The 15,817-nt window shown below is 44.2% G+C and overlaps 1 protein-coding gene across 1 annotated transcript in view; it reads left to right on the top strand.

The window, feature by feature from the left end:
- LOC108102505 (trissin receptor) overlaps window positions 1–12,566 on the top strand; it is a 28,399-nt gene extending 15,833 nt beyond the window's left edge. The window contains 9 exon segments of the mRNA XM_017207529.2: window positions 1–352; window positions 3,246–3,390; window positions 5,630–5,789; window positions 6,366–6,566; window positions 6,739–7,077; window positions 8,095–8,109; window positions 8,206–8,477; window positions 11,872–12,091; window positions 12,174–12,566. Of these exon segments, the coding sequence (XP_017063018.2) occupies window positions 1–352; window positions 3,246–3,390; window positions 5,630–5,789; window positions 6,366–6,566; window positions 6,739–7,077; window positions 8,095–8,109; window positions 8,206–8,477; window positions 11,872–12,091; window positions 12,174–12,224 (1,755 nt within the window). The 3' untranslated portion in view covers window positions 12,225–12,566.
- The last annotated feature ends 3,251 nt before the right edge of the window (window positions 12,567–15,817 follow it).

The following is a 15,817-nucleotide window of genomic DNA, read 5'->3' as shown; positions in this document are numbered from 1 at the left end:
CGCCCACCCACCGGACAGCAGAATCCCCGGAGACCCCCCCTCTCCGGCTGGACAGTGCTGCTCACCCTGCTCTCGATTTCTGCCCTGACATCGTCCGCCAATATCTCCACCACCACCGCTGCCACGGACAGTATGCCCATCAACGGCACCGATTACATACTGCTCCCTGGCGACTCCACCACCAGTCCCCCCGTTCTTGCCGGGACCACCAGTCTCTCCGGGGTCGGAAGTGATGCGGATGTCGAGGACGAGGAGGACGCGGAGAAGGCCAGCGAATATATCTTCGATCGCACCGACGTGCGCATAATATTCATCACCCTGTACACTTTGGTCTTCTGCTGCTGTTTCTTTGGTAAGTAGCACAAAGCTGGTCAGAGATGGAAGAAAGGCATGTCCGACGTGAAACTGACGATTATGTCCTAAGGGCCAAGACAGAGCCATAGACAGCACAGCTAAATTATTTTGGTTTTTTAAACTTACTTCGCCTTTTACGTTGCTGTAGGTATAATATTTTTTAGAGGTTCGAGTTCAGAAGCACGGTTGAGGAACATTTTCCTCTAGTTCTGAAGAAGGGTATCTACTGCCCAGCAAAGTTCCTTCCGCTCTCTTCATATCTGCAGTGTATTCAGATGCATGGTTTTGTTCTCATTAATCAGGCCTAGCTCGGAGTTATGTTTGATTGCCGGCATGTAGTTTGATGGGGCATAAGGACGACCGAAGCTCACACGATTGTAAAGAAAACTGCCTACTGGCCTTTGCGGTTCCCCCGGGGACGGTGCGCCTGGTCGGCCAGGACGGGAGAACTTACTGCTGACTTGCCAATTACTCAATGCTCTGCTGGTCTTGTCCAGTCTGCCAGGCCACGATGGAAGTACTTTGAGGCTTTTCCTCTTTTCCATTTTGTCCACAGCTAAGCATGGTAGTCATTGCAGGCTGTTTGAATGACTTCTGACTGTAAAAAAAGCAAACAGTCAAATTGGGAACACAGTCGGCGTACTTTAATTGATCCAACAGTGTCCATAAGCACGGTGGTTAAGCTCCCAGGTCTGGGAGCCTACTCCTTTTTATAGAACAACTTTGAGTTGACCTTTGTGTCCCATCATTCAAATACAACATAGGTCTCGTGCCTGATTAATGAGCTTGAAAACTATTTATAATTAATTAAAATTTCTTGTAGTATGTAGGGAGTGATGGCCATATTCCATTTTCCATTTGCAGTAGCAACAAAGTTTTTTGATATTCAGGTTTTGTATTAACCCCCTCGCCGAATTTCGGAACGAATTGGCTAAGTCCACTCCAAACTCCAAATCGGGGGAACAAGTGATAATATTATATATATTGGATGCCATATTCAGCCAAGTCCCAACATGCTATTTTGGGAGAATAAAAACCAGTTTTTACTTGGTATAGTGTGCCCTCTCCTGCCGCAAACCTGGGCAGTCAAGGACACTCATATGCCCCATGTGGCACATTAAAATGAAAGCATTTAATTGATAGCACTCATTAAGGCGTCCGCTATTTGTTTCTGCAATGCTTGACTGCAGGCAGACACACATAAATATGTGATGTCCCTTAATCGTGTGTCCTTCGTCTTATCTGGCACCGGTCGTTTAGAATCAATTATGGTATGTCCTTCGATTGGGCGTCGGCGGGCGTCGACCAATCTCGGTCGTGGCAGTTGTAGGCTTTATTGCCGCAGTGACACCAGCATCCACAATAAAGGAGAGGAACATGTGTACCCGCTATTCCAAGTGGCGACAAACAGCCGCCCATTAGGCACAGACGTGGGCGTAGTCGGGCATTGTGCGGACAATTGCAAAATGTAAGCAGCTCGGGCTAGTCGGACGTGCAGCCTTCCACTCCCCCTTAAATTTGTAAATTTACATCGTGCAGTCACGCTTAAGCTTCCGTTAGGATGTTTCTCTGTTGCTGTCACTAGAACAAGTTACTTTTTGTCCTTTTCAATGCAAATGTTTGTTACCCCTACGAACTGGCGAAGCCCTGGAAACAGGACACCGATCTAGTGTAACTCTGGGCAAGGAGGTTTTCTGGGGGGCTGGAGTGCTTTGGGTGCATTGGAGAAAACTAACCATGCCCACTGTAATAGAGATATTTTTTAGTTTCTTAAATCGAAAGAACATGTTTGTCGACATATACCCTCATATACTCATTACGTGCAGTTATGTACCTGTGTAGCTTGAGCCAACTGCTGCTCCTCTTAAAAGCCCCGATGCTGCCCTCCATCCTTGGTGTCGAATTTCAGAGCACGCCTCGGAGTGTTGCACGTTTTCGGTATTTTTTGGGAGCTCAGCATGGTTTTTCGTCTGACTTTCTGTCTGTTCTCCCATTTCCCGACACCCTGCCCTGTGTAATTAAAAAAGTTTTTCTCGACATTTGTTCGCCATGTGAGGCTCCAAAATAAAATGTTTCGTTCTGGCCCATTCTACTGTAAAACACATCAAATACGATACAAATTATAGGCTAAGTTGCATAACTATTGCAGGGCATATTTATTTTATTTTATTCTGTGAATTAAGAAACATGCTGATTGTCACAAGGAATGTAAAGCAAACACGCTTATATCCATATACCGGGTTGCTTTTGCCAACTTAAAAAGCACGGAGGTGACTATCAAATGTGTTAACCAAGAGATCAATATTATCTTAAGTTACTTCTAATGACTCGTCGTCCTCTTGCCCAGAGATCGGCGGGGTGCCTTCGCTTAGTCTTCTTCTAACTGTTGGAATGGCCAGGGATGCTGCTAGGCGATTAGTGTGAGCTGCGATTACTTTCACTTTTAAACTATAGATATTTATCACTATTAGCAATTAGATGGTAGCAATATTTGAATTATTTATCACTTCATTTTAATAAACAGGAATGGAAAAGTAATCCTGTTTGCGAGGTCTTTTCGCAAGAGTAATGCGAGTTAAGCCTGAAATATTGTCCAAACTACAATTATTATTTAGGTGAGCCAGTTGAGCTTTAAAGTGCATTTTGGCCACAGTCTCTTTCTGGGTTTTAGTATAAATTTTTGAATATATGTATATATAATATATATATATAGCTCCATGAGAAGGAGCTTATGATAGAAGACTTGCTAACATGGGTGGTACAGGATCATTTTTTCATTAAGAATTGGTAGTTATAGGGATTGCTCTTGAGGTTACCGACACTAATTAAAATCACTTACAAATGGCTATTTAAATATTGAACTTATAAAACTGCAACTTTATCTCTTTCAGGAAACCTTCTGGTAATTTTGGTGGTCACATTATCGCGTCGATTGCGCTCAATCACCAACTTCTTCCTGGCCAACTTGGCGTTCGCAGACTTTTGCGTGGGACTCTTCTGCGTGATGCAGAACCTGTCCATCTATCTCATAGAGAGGTGAGAGGCACTTGGGAGGGTATTGTTGTGTTCAGGTGCTGTTGCATAATGCTCGAGTAGCGGTCAAACAAGCCGAGGGAATAAGATCAGTACTCTCCCGAATTCCATATCGATTTGTCCCGAGAACCACAAAATAGTAATAGTTAATAGTTACACTTAATAGTTAGACTTGTCTTATGAACCCGAAGATATATGTTCAATTTTATTAGTAGAAAGTTCGTCAATCGTTAACGTCAACCTTAAATTTTAAATATACCCGTTACTTGTAGAGTAAAAGGGTATATTAGACCCTATAAAGTTTATATATTCTTGCACAGGATCAATAGCGAAGTGGTCCGGTAGTCCGTCTGTCCGTGTGAACGCTGAGATCTCAGAAACTAAAAGAGGTTCACAGCTGAGATTAAGCATCATAAGTTTATTTCAGCATCCAGCCACGACCACGATGCCCGCCAAGCTCAACTATAGGTGATTGAAATGTCGGAACGCCACAAAACCCGGAAAACCAAAAATAAAAAAATTGTTCAAATCAGATCATTATTTCGCTACTTATGAAGAAGTATAGGTTTTAAGGACTCACATGGGCAGGGACGTCTCTACTCAACATGGTTTCTGTGACATAGGTGTCGCTTTGTGATTTTTCACTAGCAAAATGAATAGTTTAAAATTGTGTAGAACAGTAAGGGGCATCTTATAGTCGCGACACTCGACTATAGCGTTTCTTCTTGTTTTTTATTAAAACTTTATAAAGGCTATGATAGTCGTCGTAAAGTTCGTGGAGCTTTGCTAAAAATTATCAAGCGTTAAGCATCAGCATTTGAAATTAAAAGTCAGTGCCTAGTTATCACTATAATTGGTAGAGTTAATTGTTATACATTATATAATAATATGTTAAGTTGGCATTTTAAAATTTGTTATGGTCAACCCTTGCTTTCTTCCGCAACCAATTCTTTAAAGCTCAAAACCAAATCTGTAATATCTTTAACTGTGAGTTCGCCTGCGCCTTTTAAACATTTTACGCTCTCGGTTAGCGTAAAACATTTAACGTAGCCAGATCTAGCTGATTTCTGGGCACTAGCGTCGAGGACAATGCGACACCCAAGTGGCACCTTTACCCAGTGGAACATTTACAGCAGCCGTCAGAAACGGAAGATACGGAAACTACACTTTCCCCAGCCTTTTGTCAGTGCTCCACTTTCACTCCAATCATGTTTATTTGCATTGTGTTCCTTCACTTTCTTAAAAAACACGTCGCAGCGACGTGCGCATATAAAGAGCACACGAACACGGCAGCCTGGAAAAGAGACAAAAAGTTGTGCTGGAAAAAGTGGACAATGAAATATGCAGCGATTTTCCGGGCTATAGTATGAAAACAAAATAAAACACTGTTAATTGAAGAAAGGCCAAACAGTGGCCGTGGCACCTTCAGTCATTACATTTTAAAGCGTATCTGTCTGAGCAAAAATGAAAACACTATAATTTAAAAAATTTAAGAAATATTCGATTTTTAACAAAAACCTTTCCTGCCCATCTTATTTGCCTTATTGCATATTCCTATGTGATTGATCCATTTAATTTTTAGCATGTTTTAAATATTGCATCCCTGTAGGATTTTCCGGCAGAGATAATAGAGGTTACCAATCCTTGCTTGGCATATTTTATCTTAATGATCTTGTCAAAATGATATGGAAATGAGATTTCGAAGAACATCTTCCAATATCAACCTGGGAATCTTTGGAGTTGAGGCAGGCCTGGAAGCATCTTGAAAAGAATACAAGGTGGAAAATATAATAAACAGAAATATTTTCTCTTGGCTATGGTTTTTGTTGAGCTCTTTTACTTCGCGGAGATTAAGACCGTTAACTATTAAGACTAAGACGTCCTTCATTTGGTACAGCATCAGCGTTATTGGTAACATTTTAACGCTCGAGAGATGTCACCATTCGAATTCCGTGATGCTGCCAATAACGGAAAATAACTTTCGCCGCCTCCTTGGCAGAAATTCGGGTTTCTAATGTGATTTCAGGCAGAATAATAATAAAAAAGGAAAAGCTTTTCGCCCCATAAAATACTAAAGACACCTTAATGTCGCATTAGTTTCGCTGGCGGGTCGTAAAATTTTATGTGGCTGGTCCTAAATTTGGCCCCGACACTTCTCCTAAATCCGAGCAGTGCTCTTTAAAGGGCACAACTTCTCGCATAAATAATTATTAAATCTGCAGCTTGTGCCCTATCCTTTCAGTTGGGTCTTTGGCGAGTTCCTGTGCCGGATGTACCAGTTTGTCCATTCGCTGAGCTACACGGCCTCGATTTTCATCCTGGTTGTCATCTGCATGGAGCGCTACTTCGCCATAGTGCATCCCATCACCTGCAAACAGATCTTAACTGCCGCCCGGCTGAGGGTAAGTCGGATAACATGATCAGAGTTAAATGTTCATGATAATAAGGTATAGAGTATAGTAGAATAACATTATAACAATAATAATAATTGTAATTATAACTATTGCTGAAGTAAAACAAGGACAGATATTGCACTTGTGGACCCTAAACGGCCGTACCCTTTAGCCTTTATTTTTGAGTCATTTCGACAAGTTTGATAACTCAATTTGAATACCATTTGCAAGCTAATGAAACTTATTAGACCGAGACCCGTCTCGAAGGGCTTAATAAGCCATGGGCATAACTTTGCGGCTGGGAAACTTTTCCGCTCTCGGGCTCGGCCGCCCATCCCAAGGACGCGGGGGGAGCCCAACCCAGCCCGGGCATTCCGATTTCAGGGGGAATTACACACTGTCAGGAAAAAATCCGGCTCGGTAATGACGATGGCCCTAATTAAACTACAAGGGACATAAAGACAACCGAATGGGCCGACCATTAACATGCAAATTCTGTGTGTTCATTCGCAATTTAACAAATTGTTTGCGTGTTTGGCTGCCTAGGCTCTGACAAAACAAAACGTCAATGCGTGTTTCTTGCAGATGGTCATTGTCACAGTTTGGATTACATCGGCAGTATACTCGACGCCCAAGTTTGTTTTCAGCAAGACCATTAAGAACATTCACACCCAGGATGGTCAGGAGGAGGAAATCTGCGTCCTGGACCGCGAGATGTTCAACTCCAAGTTGCTGGACATGATTAACTTTGTGCTGCTCTACGTTATGCCACTGCTGGTCATGACGGTAAGTTTTCCGAACGTAAAACCCATTTTGGAAATGCGGACGATCTGAGCTAGTTACGTTGTGTTGTAGATGTAATTCGACTAATAAAATTTCAACTTGATAAGCGATTTAAGGACAAGACTGCCCCTGAATGAATCTGAATAATGAAATTAGCGAAACTTTTGCATTTTAGGTGCTGTACAGCAAAATCGCCATAGCCTTGTGGCGCAGTTCGCGCGGCCTCACGCCGCATGTGGCGCAGCATCAGCATCAACAGCATCAACAGCCACAGCAGGCATCCTGTCAGGACAGCGGCATGGGTATGCACAACAGCATGTACCACCACCAGCACCACCACCACCACCATCAGCACCACCAGCTTCCGTCAGCGGCGTCAGCAGCGTCCTCGGCGGGATCTGGCCCTCTGGCTGGCTCGTCATTCGCTTCCGCCGGCGGCACCAGCACTACGTCCTTGTCCCGCAAGCAGAGCAGTAAATATGAGAAGCGCGGCGTCAGCATCACGGAGAGTCAGGTGAGCTCCCACGTAAACAATGCTTCCGAGAAATTTCGGGAAATAACAGTTTGGGAAGGAGGAGTTTCGGAGGTGAGAGCCTATCCAACATAATAAATGGAAAGTCGGGTCGGAGCTGTGCTCCCTAATTGGCCAGAACGGCTTTAGCTCCGATTGAAGCGGTACGTGCCATGCGGTAAATATTGCTTCTAGGAAGTTACATCGCTATTCGGTCACTAATTTATTAGATACCTAGTAGCCGGCAAAGCTCTCAGTCGTAAAAACTTTCCCCGGAGATTTTATCCCGCAATTGTGCCGGGCCAAGTAGCACGGTCCTCGGAGCAGGTGTCAATTCACATTAAGACTATCGCCGACCCAGCCACAAACTCAGCCAGCAGTGTGACACCTGGTGGAGTGGAGCAATAAACCACCTAGCAGAACTGCAGGGGAGGCGCAAAAGTTATGGCAAAAGTGTTTTCCATTATTGCTAGCCGGACAGCAGGTTCAATTGGCGCTGCACCTCGACGTATTTCTTATTTTCGAGCTTGACAGGAGCTTAGCCACACACCTGCACACACCTGGGAGCTATGCTGTTCTAAATCAGCATCAGCAAAGTCCGTATATATGAAATCGAGAGTTTGTGACGCGGTGACATCCGGCAAAGTTCTGCAGCAAGTTTGAAAACCAGAGACTTCTAATCCTTGAACTTTCACCTCCCATCCACCTATCAAGTGTCAAGAAGCACTGCTGAAAGTATGGAATGTTTCTTTAGGAGTCGGATAAAAAAGTAATAGAAAGAAAAACAAGCTGGTTAGGGGAACACAATTCAATTAGAAGAACACCTCGATTAACCTCATACTATCTTTTGCTATTCCCAAGCTTAAGCCCCTCTCGCCTTGATCCACAGATAACAACTTAACTATCTTTCTGTTGAACTCTTTTCTCTCTCTACGTTTCGTTTGATCAACAATACTTTTGGTCCCTCCCCCTCTAACCCTCCAATTAACAACTACCTCACACGACAACACCACAAATTAGCTTGATAATTGCAAGGTAGGTTGTAATCAAATACCACAGTCGATAAGATAGTGCCCCACGCGGCTGCCGAGGCCACAACCCTAATGCCATTACACCTGTTAATCTGTGCAGGTGTCCCTGGAGGCCGATCGCCCTATTGTCAGTGCCTGCCGTAAGACGAGCTTCTACCACCACTCCCACGCCCACCACCTGCGGACAGGCACCTCCGCAGGAGGCGTAGGCGGAGGCGGGGTCGGGACCGGGGCCGGAGCCTCCCACATGTCCCACTCGTCCAGCAATGTCCTCCGCGCCCGGCGAGGCGTCGTCCGTATGCTGATAATATTCGTGCTGACATTCGCCCTCTGTAATCTGCCGTATCATGCCCGCAAAATGTGGCAGTACTGGTGAGTAGCTGACACACCATCAGGTCCAACCCCAAGCCCAAACCAGCTCCCCCGCCCCACACCATTCATCAGTCCACATGGACTGGACGCAAACAATATTTTATGGCACACTGCACCGGGAATCGGCGGACATTTGCATATTCGGCCGATAGACGGGAAATTAACATCTGCGGGTGGGCAGATAAGCCCGAGATGGCTTCCTGCTGGAATCGGGGCTGGTAAACAATTAAGTCATCAATGGTATTCCCCTGCCAGCTTTGCCTGTGGGCCAAATCGATTTGCAACGGACTTCCCTTTGCCAATCCAATTTTGTTTTAAAGACGAAAGATTCACTTTCTTCCCTGAATCAAAGCGGAGACCAACAAAAGTCCGGTTTAACCAGCCCTTTGGCTATCAGTTCCGGTTCCGGTGGGGCATTTGCAATGGGCGGGTCGCTTTGAATTTGGGCACTTTGGCCTCCTTGGCTGGAGTAATTCGTGGGCGGTCCTGGGAAACTGTCTGGGCGGTGGGGGTGTTGTTTGCAGTCGGGCGACGAGCTAAATCGGGTAGGAGTTAATTGGTCCTTGGATAAAGTGAAAAACGTGCACTTAAGCATTGCTCCCACTACTTATTCAGCATAAATGGAAACGCTTTCCCTGCTTTTCAATTTGGAAAGTCGCAAGAAAGCAAACAGAGGTTCATAGCACCGTTGCTCTAGAAAACATCTTAAACTTAGAAGAACCGGACTAGATTTCTTTTTTAAGTTTTAGTTTTAGCATTATTCTTAGGCAATGAATTCATTAACTTTAGGTTATCTTTAAATGACCCGATATTGGTGGCTATCTAATCATTTCCGAACTCTGTCCCAGTAGAAGCGAATTTAATTACAGCAAAATTCAACACGCAATAGGGATCGAACCCCATCTCGGGTATCCCCATCTTCGTGATTACAGTTTTAATTTCAGTGCACTAAAACATATATTTAGATCGGCAAATCCCATTAGAATGCCTCGCAAAGGTGAAATTTCGTAACAAGGTGTAATTAAATATTTCGCTGTTGTGTTGCTGCGTTTAATTTTTGGCAGACCCGACGAAAGTTTATTTTAATTTCATTTCTAAACTGCGGGAAAAATAGCTGAAACGCATGACTCTTTCCGCCCGCACTCCGAGCACTCGATTCGCACAAATGCGAAGTGTATGGCGGGCAGAAACGTACTATATATACTCGTATATGATTTCTGGCCAAATACAAAGCGAAGGCATTTCAGCTCGCAGTCCCACTTACCCGACAGGGCCATAATTGAGATTTATGTCTGGCATGACTGGGCTGCGAGAGTTGTTTACTTGTCTGGAATTTCAGTTTTCATTTATTTGAAGAATCGGCTGGCCTGGGATCTTTATATTGTAAGATGGAACTGTCCTGTTGGTGGTCACATATTTTTAATCAGGACTGGATATAGCCGCGTCCTACTGTCTAAACGCTGAGATCTTGGGAGCTAGATGAGGTAGAAAGTTTCGATATTAAAGAGATTCAAGCGCAGTTAAATGATGTTTTCGTTAGAGGACTATAGACCGCGGCGTCCTTAACATTTATATTTAATTTTTAGTTCGACTTTAAATATTCTTCTTTGTTAATGTTATGCAAAAAAATTGTTTATCTGGAATATATTTTTGCAATTTAGTAAGTAATTTATGTTATAACTTATAAGGCCTCACTTGGCCGCGTACTTCACCTAAGTTAATAAACATTCCCTTTATGGTTCGAGCCACAGATGGCGCTAGTAACATTTTACACGACGTCGATGCTAACATAATTATTTTAAAACTGTTAGCAGAGTAACGGGGTATCTGATAGCCGTGGCGCTCTGCTATAGCGTTGCTTCTGGGTTTTGCCTGCTTTTGTCGCAGAACGTGCAGGATAATGTTAGTTATTTTCTGAATTAGGGTAATCTTCGGTTTTTTTTAGGTACCGAAATAATGAAAGTTATTTTACTTATAATATTATTTATAGGTATATTGGGCAATAGAAGAGTACTTCTTGTGTTTGTTTCGAACTTGAAAAATATATGCTATTCAAAACGTTATTTAGTATATTATACACGTACTTACTCCTCCACAGATGCTAAATATAGCTGAATCCGTAGACACATTATCGAGCTCATTGCTATTATTGCTACTCAAGACGAACACGTCCGAGTAATTGCCACGCGTTAACATGTCCCCGCTACCGTAATGCGGAGATTCAAGAAGGTTTGGTGTCGTGGAGTGCCACGTTTTCATTATTAGCTCACAAACCCTTTGTCCGGGACAGTCCGGTGATAACGTTAACGACGTCAACTGGCAGCAGTTGGCAAGTGCGGCTCATTAGACCTTCCAGGGTGAGGAGTCGACAAATGGCCACCCAGAGTTTGGTTCTTAATTTTATGTCCCAGTTTCGGATTGGCATTTAAATTTTGCCGGAGCTGGGCAAACCCGTTGGCAAAAGGCCACTTCAGGACTCAAGCAGCGGCGAAAACAAAGCGAAGGCCATTCAAGTGGCCCAATCAGTTAGCCAACTCTTCTGCGAACCGAGCCACTTGCAAGTGCAAGGCGAATTTTAGGGAGCGACAACTGCAGGACAATTTGACAGTTGGTGCAAAGTTCGCCTTGTCCGGGCTTAGATAAAGGGGCGAAACGGAAATACCTTTCTTCTTTAAATATTTTTCCGCGTGAAAAGTTTCGGGAAAGTTTACGTTACATACTTGCAGGCGGTGGAGAACTTTGCTCTGGGCCGAAATCCCCGCTCCATTAGCAAGTTTTCGAGTGCTTTTTGTCCCCAAAAGGCCAAAAACAATACTGCCAACAGCTGCCTAATCACCTGGACATATTGAAGTGGACAAAAGTCCGCACCTTGGTCGGCACCTCTCCGGAGGTTGAGCCTGCTTCACTCGAAGCTCTTAAGGTTTCCAAATCCCTTATAAAGGTGACTGAAAGTATGTGGAATATCTCTCTCTGGAGAACATCCATCGGAAATTGCTGGTTAGGTAGTTAGTACCTGCGTGTCAGACGGTGACTCCTTCTGGGCTTTTCTGGGCTTGCTTTGGATTGAATTTAAATGGACTTTTAATTAAGACTTTGGACCACAGTGTGTAACGATATTTCGTTTATAGTTTCGCCCATGGTTTTTAAGAGGTGTGGAAAGTTGAAATGAATCTATTTTGGGAGGAGTGAATGGAATTAGAATTGCGAAACACTTTTAACCAGCCAAGTTCGGGAAATTCTAAAATCGTAATCTACTTTGGGGCAGGCCACAGAACTCGGTTCAATGTTTGTCCAACAGATGCTCATTTGCATACACGCAGAACACACATTGTGCTGAACATAATATATACATATATAAGGGGAGATAGTTATTTTCATGTATATGCATTTGCAGGTCACGTTCGTATCGCGGTGATTCCAATTTTAATGCGCTGCTAACGCCGCTCACCTTTCTGGTCACGTACTTCAATTCGGGCGTAAATCCCCTTCTCTACGCCTTCCTTAGTCGCAATTTCCGGAAGGGCATGAAGGAGCTCCTGCTCTGCTCCTGGAAGAAGGGCAAGGGCAAGTCGTCCTCCAACTCCTCGATGCACCACAAGCGCAAGGCGCTGCAGGTGAGTGTCTTCGCTAGGCCACGGCCCAACTGCCGACATCTGGCAAAAGCCCCGTAAACAGTCCGCGGTTTCCTCCCCGTAGACCCACTCGCTGCCCACGGACACAACGCACATCGGCAACGAGCAGCTATGATGGCCCCGCGGCTGGAGGCGACCTCTTAAGCTTTTCGGGCGACGCACTTAGGACCCAGTCCTCCGAGGGATGGACCCACTTCTGCTCCGCTAGCTATTATTTCATTGGGATTTCGAAGGCCAACTGTTCGGATCGAATCGGCAACCAAGGCGAAGCTATCTCCTAGCCGGTGTCAAGTTGTATTGATAGAGTAAGACCACTTCTAGTCAAAAACCAAGTAAAATCAATTTGCCTGCCTCTCCAGGGGCACGGCTGTCTAGTTCTTAGCGTAAGGGTATGATTTAAGATTGACTCTGTATGATCGAATAAAGAAAGCAGCAAGGATCGTTACTGCGTGATCATCCTTCTTAACAAAGCCTACTTTCCTTGAAGGGATTCTCTGATTCAGCTTTACAGACAAATTCAATTGAACTCCCAAAATGAGGATGGGAGAAGATATTGGCACCCAGACCACCCGCCTTTTCACGTCCATTTGCAATTTGGTTGCCACCGAGAGCGTCCGCAATTTATACACTATCTCTTTATAGACCTGACTTGCGATATCTGATGACAGGAGTTTTTTGGTCAGCCAGAGAACACGCTCCGTTGCGGCTGCCAAAAACAAAAATATGACACACCGAGGAGGAGACTGCATTTTCGCTAAGCGCAGCAGTTTGTGTCCCACTCGGGGCTGACAGGCTCGCAGGTCCACCGAGAAGCGCTGCAGTAAATTCACGAGCGAAAACTCAATTACCAGGACGGTCTGACGTTGGTCCAAATTAAAAACCAAAAATCTTCGTAAAATCTCTTGGAACTAGTTGTTTGTTCTCTCCGTTGCCTGTTCTCTCTCACGTTTCCTTTTCATCCATTTACCCTATTTTTGCAGGTCTTTGCCATGCAAAGGGCGTCCCAAAAACTGTGCCAAACCATTTTCTGAAAAAGGACTTCGAATGTCCTGGGAGTGTCCGTTTATGGAACATTTCTTATAATTAACGACGAACTGCGGTCATTCATAAATTCCTGCTATAGTGCAACAGAATCGGTGCAATGCCAATTTAATTTTTAAAAGAAAACCAATAAAAATGTTGGCTTGAAATAATATAAAATTCAAACAGAAGTAGCTTTGATTTATTGACTCAAATTAAATATTCAAATTTTAATAAATTTAAAAATCCGAAAAACTTTTGCGGTCTTTCTAAGGGACATGAAATCGGACTTGGGAATTTCGTTTATCTCTCTCACATTAAATATTTCCACATTCGCATTAATTAATTGAATTGAGTGAGTTGCATTAGATCTCGTGAAGTATAACAGATAAAATACGTGGATATGATATATGTGCTAGATAATTCCCTACAGTTATCAATAAAGTTGTTCAAGGAGTCCATTGATAGAGCAGGCTAACAGTGCAACGTGCGTCTACCGTGGCATTCCGCAGATCCCAATTATCACTTTGTCGTTGTATAACAGCATAGCCCTTTAATTTTACTTTACATTTACTTTCTCGTTTCTTTTGTCCTAAAACTATTTTGGCCATTGCCGTTGTCGGAGCAGCTGGCGGATTTCAAAAGTTTTTCCGGACGGAGCAGTCAATTTGAGCTCGTTGCAAATGTGTCCGATTGCGAGGCCACCCCTTTTTCTGTAACCAGCCTATAAATAAGTGATTGACCGATCGATCACCACTCGAGCCAAAGTAGCCATGTCCAGCTGAACGTTTTTATTCGCGATGGATCATTACAACATGGATCATTAAAAAACAAAGTTCGGCATCGGAGCTATTATTATGTATTATTCGATTTTGGATGTTTCGCTGAAGACCCTTCAAATAAATAATGATGATGGTAATATTCATACTGACTGTTTCCGTACAAGCATTTAAAATTGTTGCCATACCATCGTATGTTGGATTCCAGTGAATAGTAAATTGCAGTATTTTAACTCCCTTAACCTGACTGGAATCCAACTAACGAGTTCTTTTCAGAGGAAATCGTTTAACTCCGAAACATGAGTTCGAAGCAAGTACTCTTTGGCCGGATAATATATGTTTTACCATTAGAAAAATACATTTTATTTGGTTAGTCATTTAGGTAAATTGAAACCGAGGACGGGCTCAATCCTCCCTAATAACTACCATAACTACCACAATGGGCCGGGGGCATAATTGATAATTGATCGGGACCCAAGCCCCATGCTGATGTCGAGTAATTTATGCAATGGCTTTTTAATTAAAACGCCAGGCAGCTTAACTCATTGACACTAAAGTTGCTATTTGAATATGCCAACATGGCGGATAGTGTAGTGAGGAGTGTAGAGGGTGGTTGCCCCACAGCTCATAATTTACCAGAGCCAGTGGAAATTAATTTGCTGTGCTTGAGCCATTGACACAAGCTGGAAGCGTAGAATGGATTACGAATCGCCGAAGTGAAAAGTTGCGCCAGTCGCCGAAGTCAATTGCAACAAAGCCCAGGAGGACGAGGATGTCGGGAAGGAGGGGGACCTGGGGCGAACATGTGCTCAGGCGTGGCTGTGGGCGGGATGTCCACTAATCCGATTAGTTGTGCAAAAATAACAGTTTGACCAGGGGACGGCGAAGGCGTGTACAAATTTACCTAACGGCTTATGGCAATTAGTCGAGCGAGTTACAGGATGCAACTTTGATTCGGCTTTGTGTGAGTTTCTGTTGCGTGGGTGATTAGACAAGCGGCTGTGGCCAGGAACACGCTATTTTTATTCAGCTCTGGCTCGGGTTTCGGTCTTGCACAAACACAAACTTTGCGCATATCCCAGCCATTTAGGCAAGTTCGCACTCAGCCATGGGCAGACCCTGCGAAAGTTAGGTGCCAAGTTTCCCCAACAAGTGGCATTGGATCGGGGGAGCAACTTGGGATTGGGCAACTGCCGACAGCAGGGCCAAACTTGGGCCGGATCTGTGTGTGTGCTCTCGAAATTAATTTGAATGAAGTACATTGAGTGTAATGCAAAAGACAAATAAAACTTGCAGGCAGAAACTTTCCATTTCGCTGCTGGCCAAGAGCGATTGCATCTCGGCCTGCTGGCTGGACTGAGCACAAAATGTATCTGCCAATCCCTATGGGTCCTTCTGCTGTCCAGTGCTGGTCGCCTGGTAAGGCATTTTTATTTTCAAATTTTCTTTCATTTTTTAACTGGGAAAAGTTCAAGCAGGGGTGGGGGATGCTTGATCCTAGTTGTCGGTCTGAAGCCAAGGAACAGCTTCACTGCCTATACTGGGAAACGACCAGGCTCCCAGGAAAACGACAGTAAATCATATGTTGCCTGGCCACTTTTCGTATGTGTTCGTACTTATGAGTGCACAGATGGCCCACACACACTCTCCGGCTGGAAATCTAAATACCCGGCCCCCGAATGACAGACAGTTATCTCGAATGCAACAGCCACTGAAGTTTTGCCGGAACTTAAGTGCAGGCACTGCAGTCTTGCCTGGTGCCTGCAGTCCGCAACGAGGCAGAGGGCCGAGGCAAAAACTGATTCTACTCAGAAAATTTTAAATTCGACTTATAAAGTGCTTAAGTTATTACGCCGGCCAGCAGAGCAGAGCAGCCTGTTTAGCATTTCCGCTTCCGTTCGCACAGCCG

This window comes from Drosophila eugracilis, unplaced genomic scaffold (assembly GCF_018153835.1).
Source record: "Drosophila eugracilis isolate 14026-0451.02 unplaced genomic scaffold, ASM1815383v1 contig_1828, whole genome shotgun sequence".
Lineage (NCBI taxonomy): Eukaryota > Metazoa > Arthropoda > Insecta > Diptera > Drosophilidae > Drosophila > Drosophila eugracilis.
The sequence above is the reverse complement of the archived record's forward strand: the minus strand, read 5'-3'. Positions and strand labels throughout refer to the sequence as shown.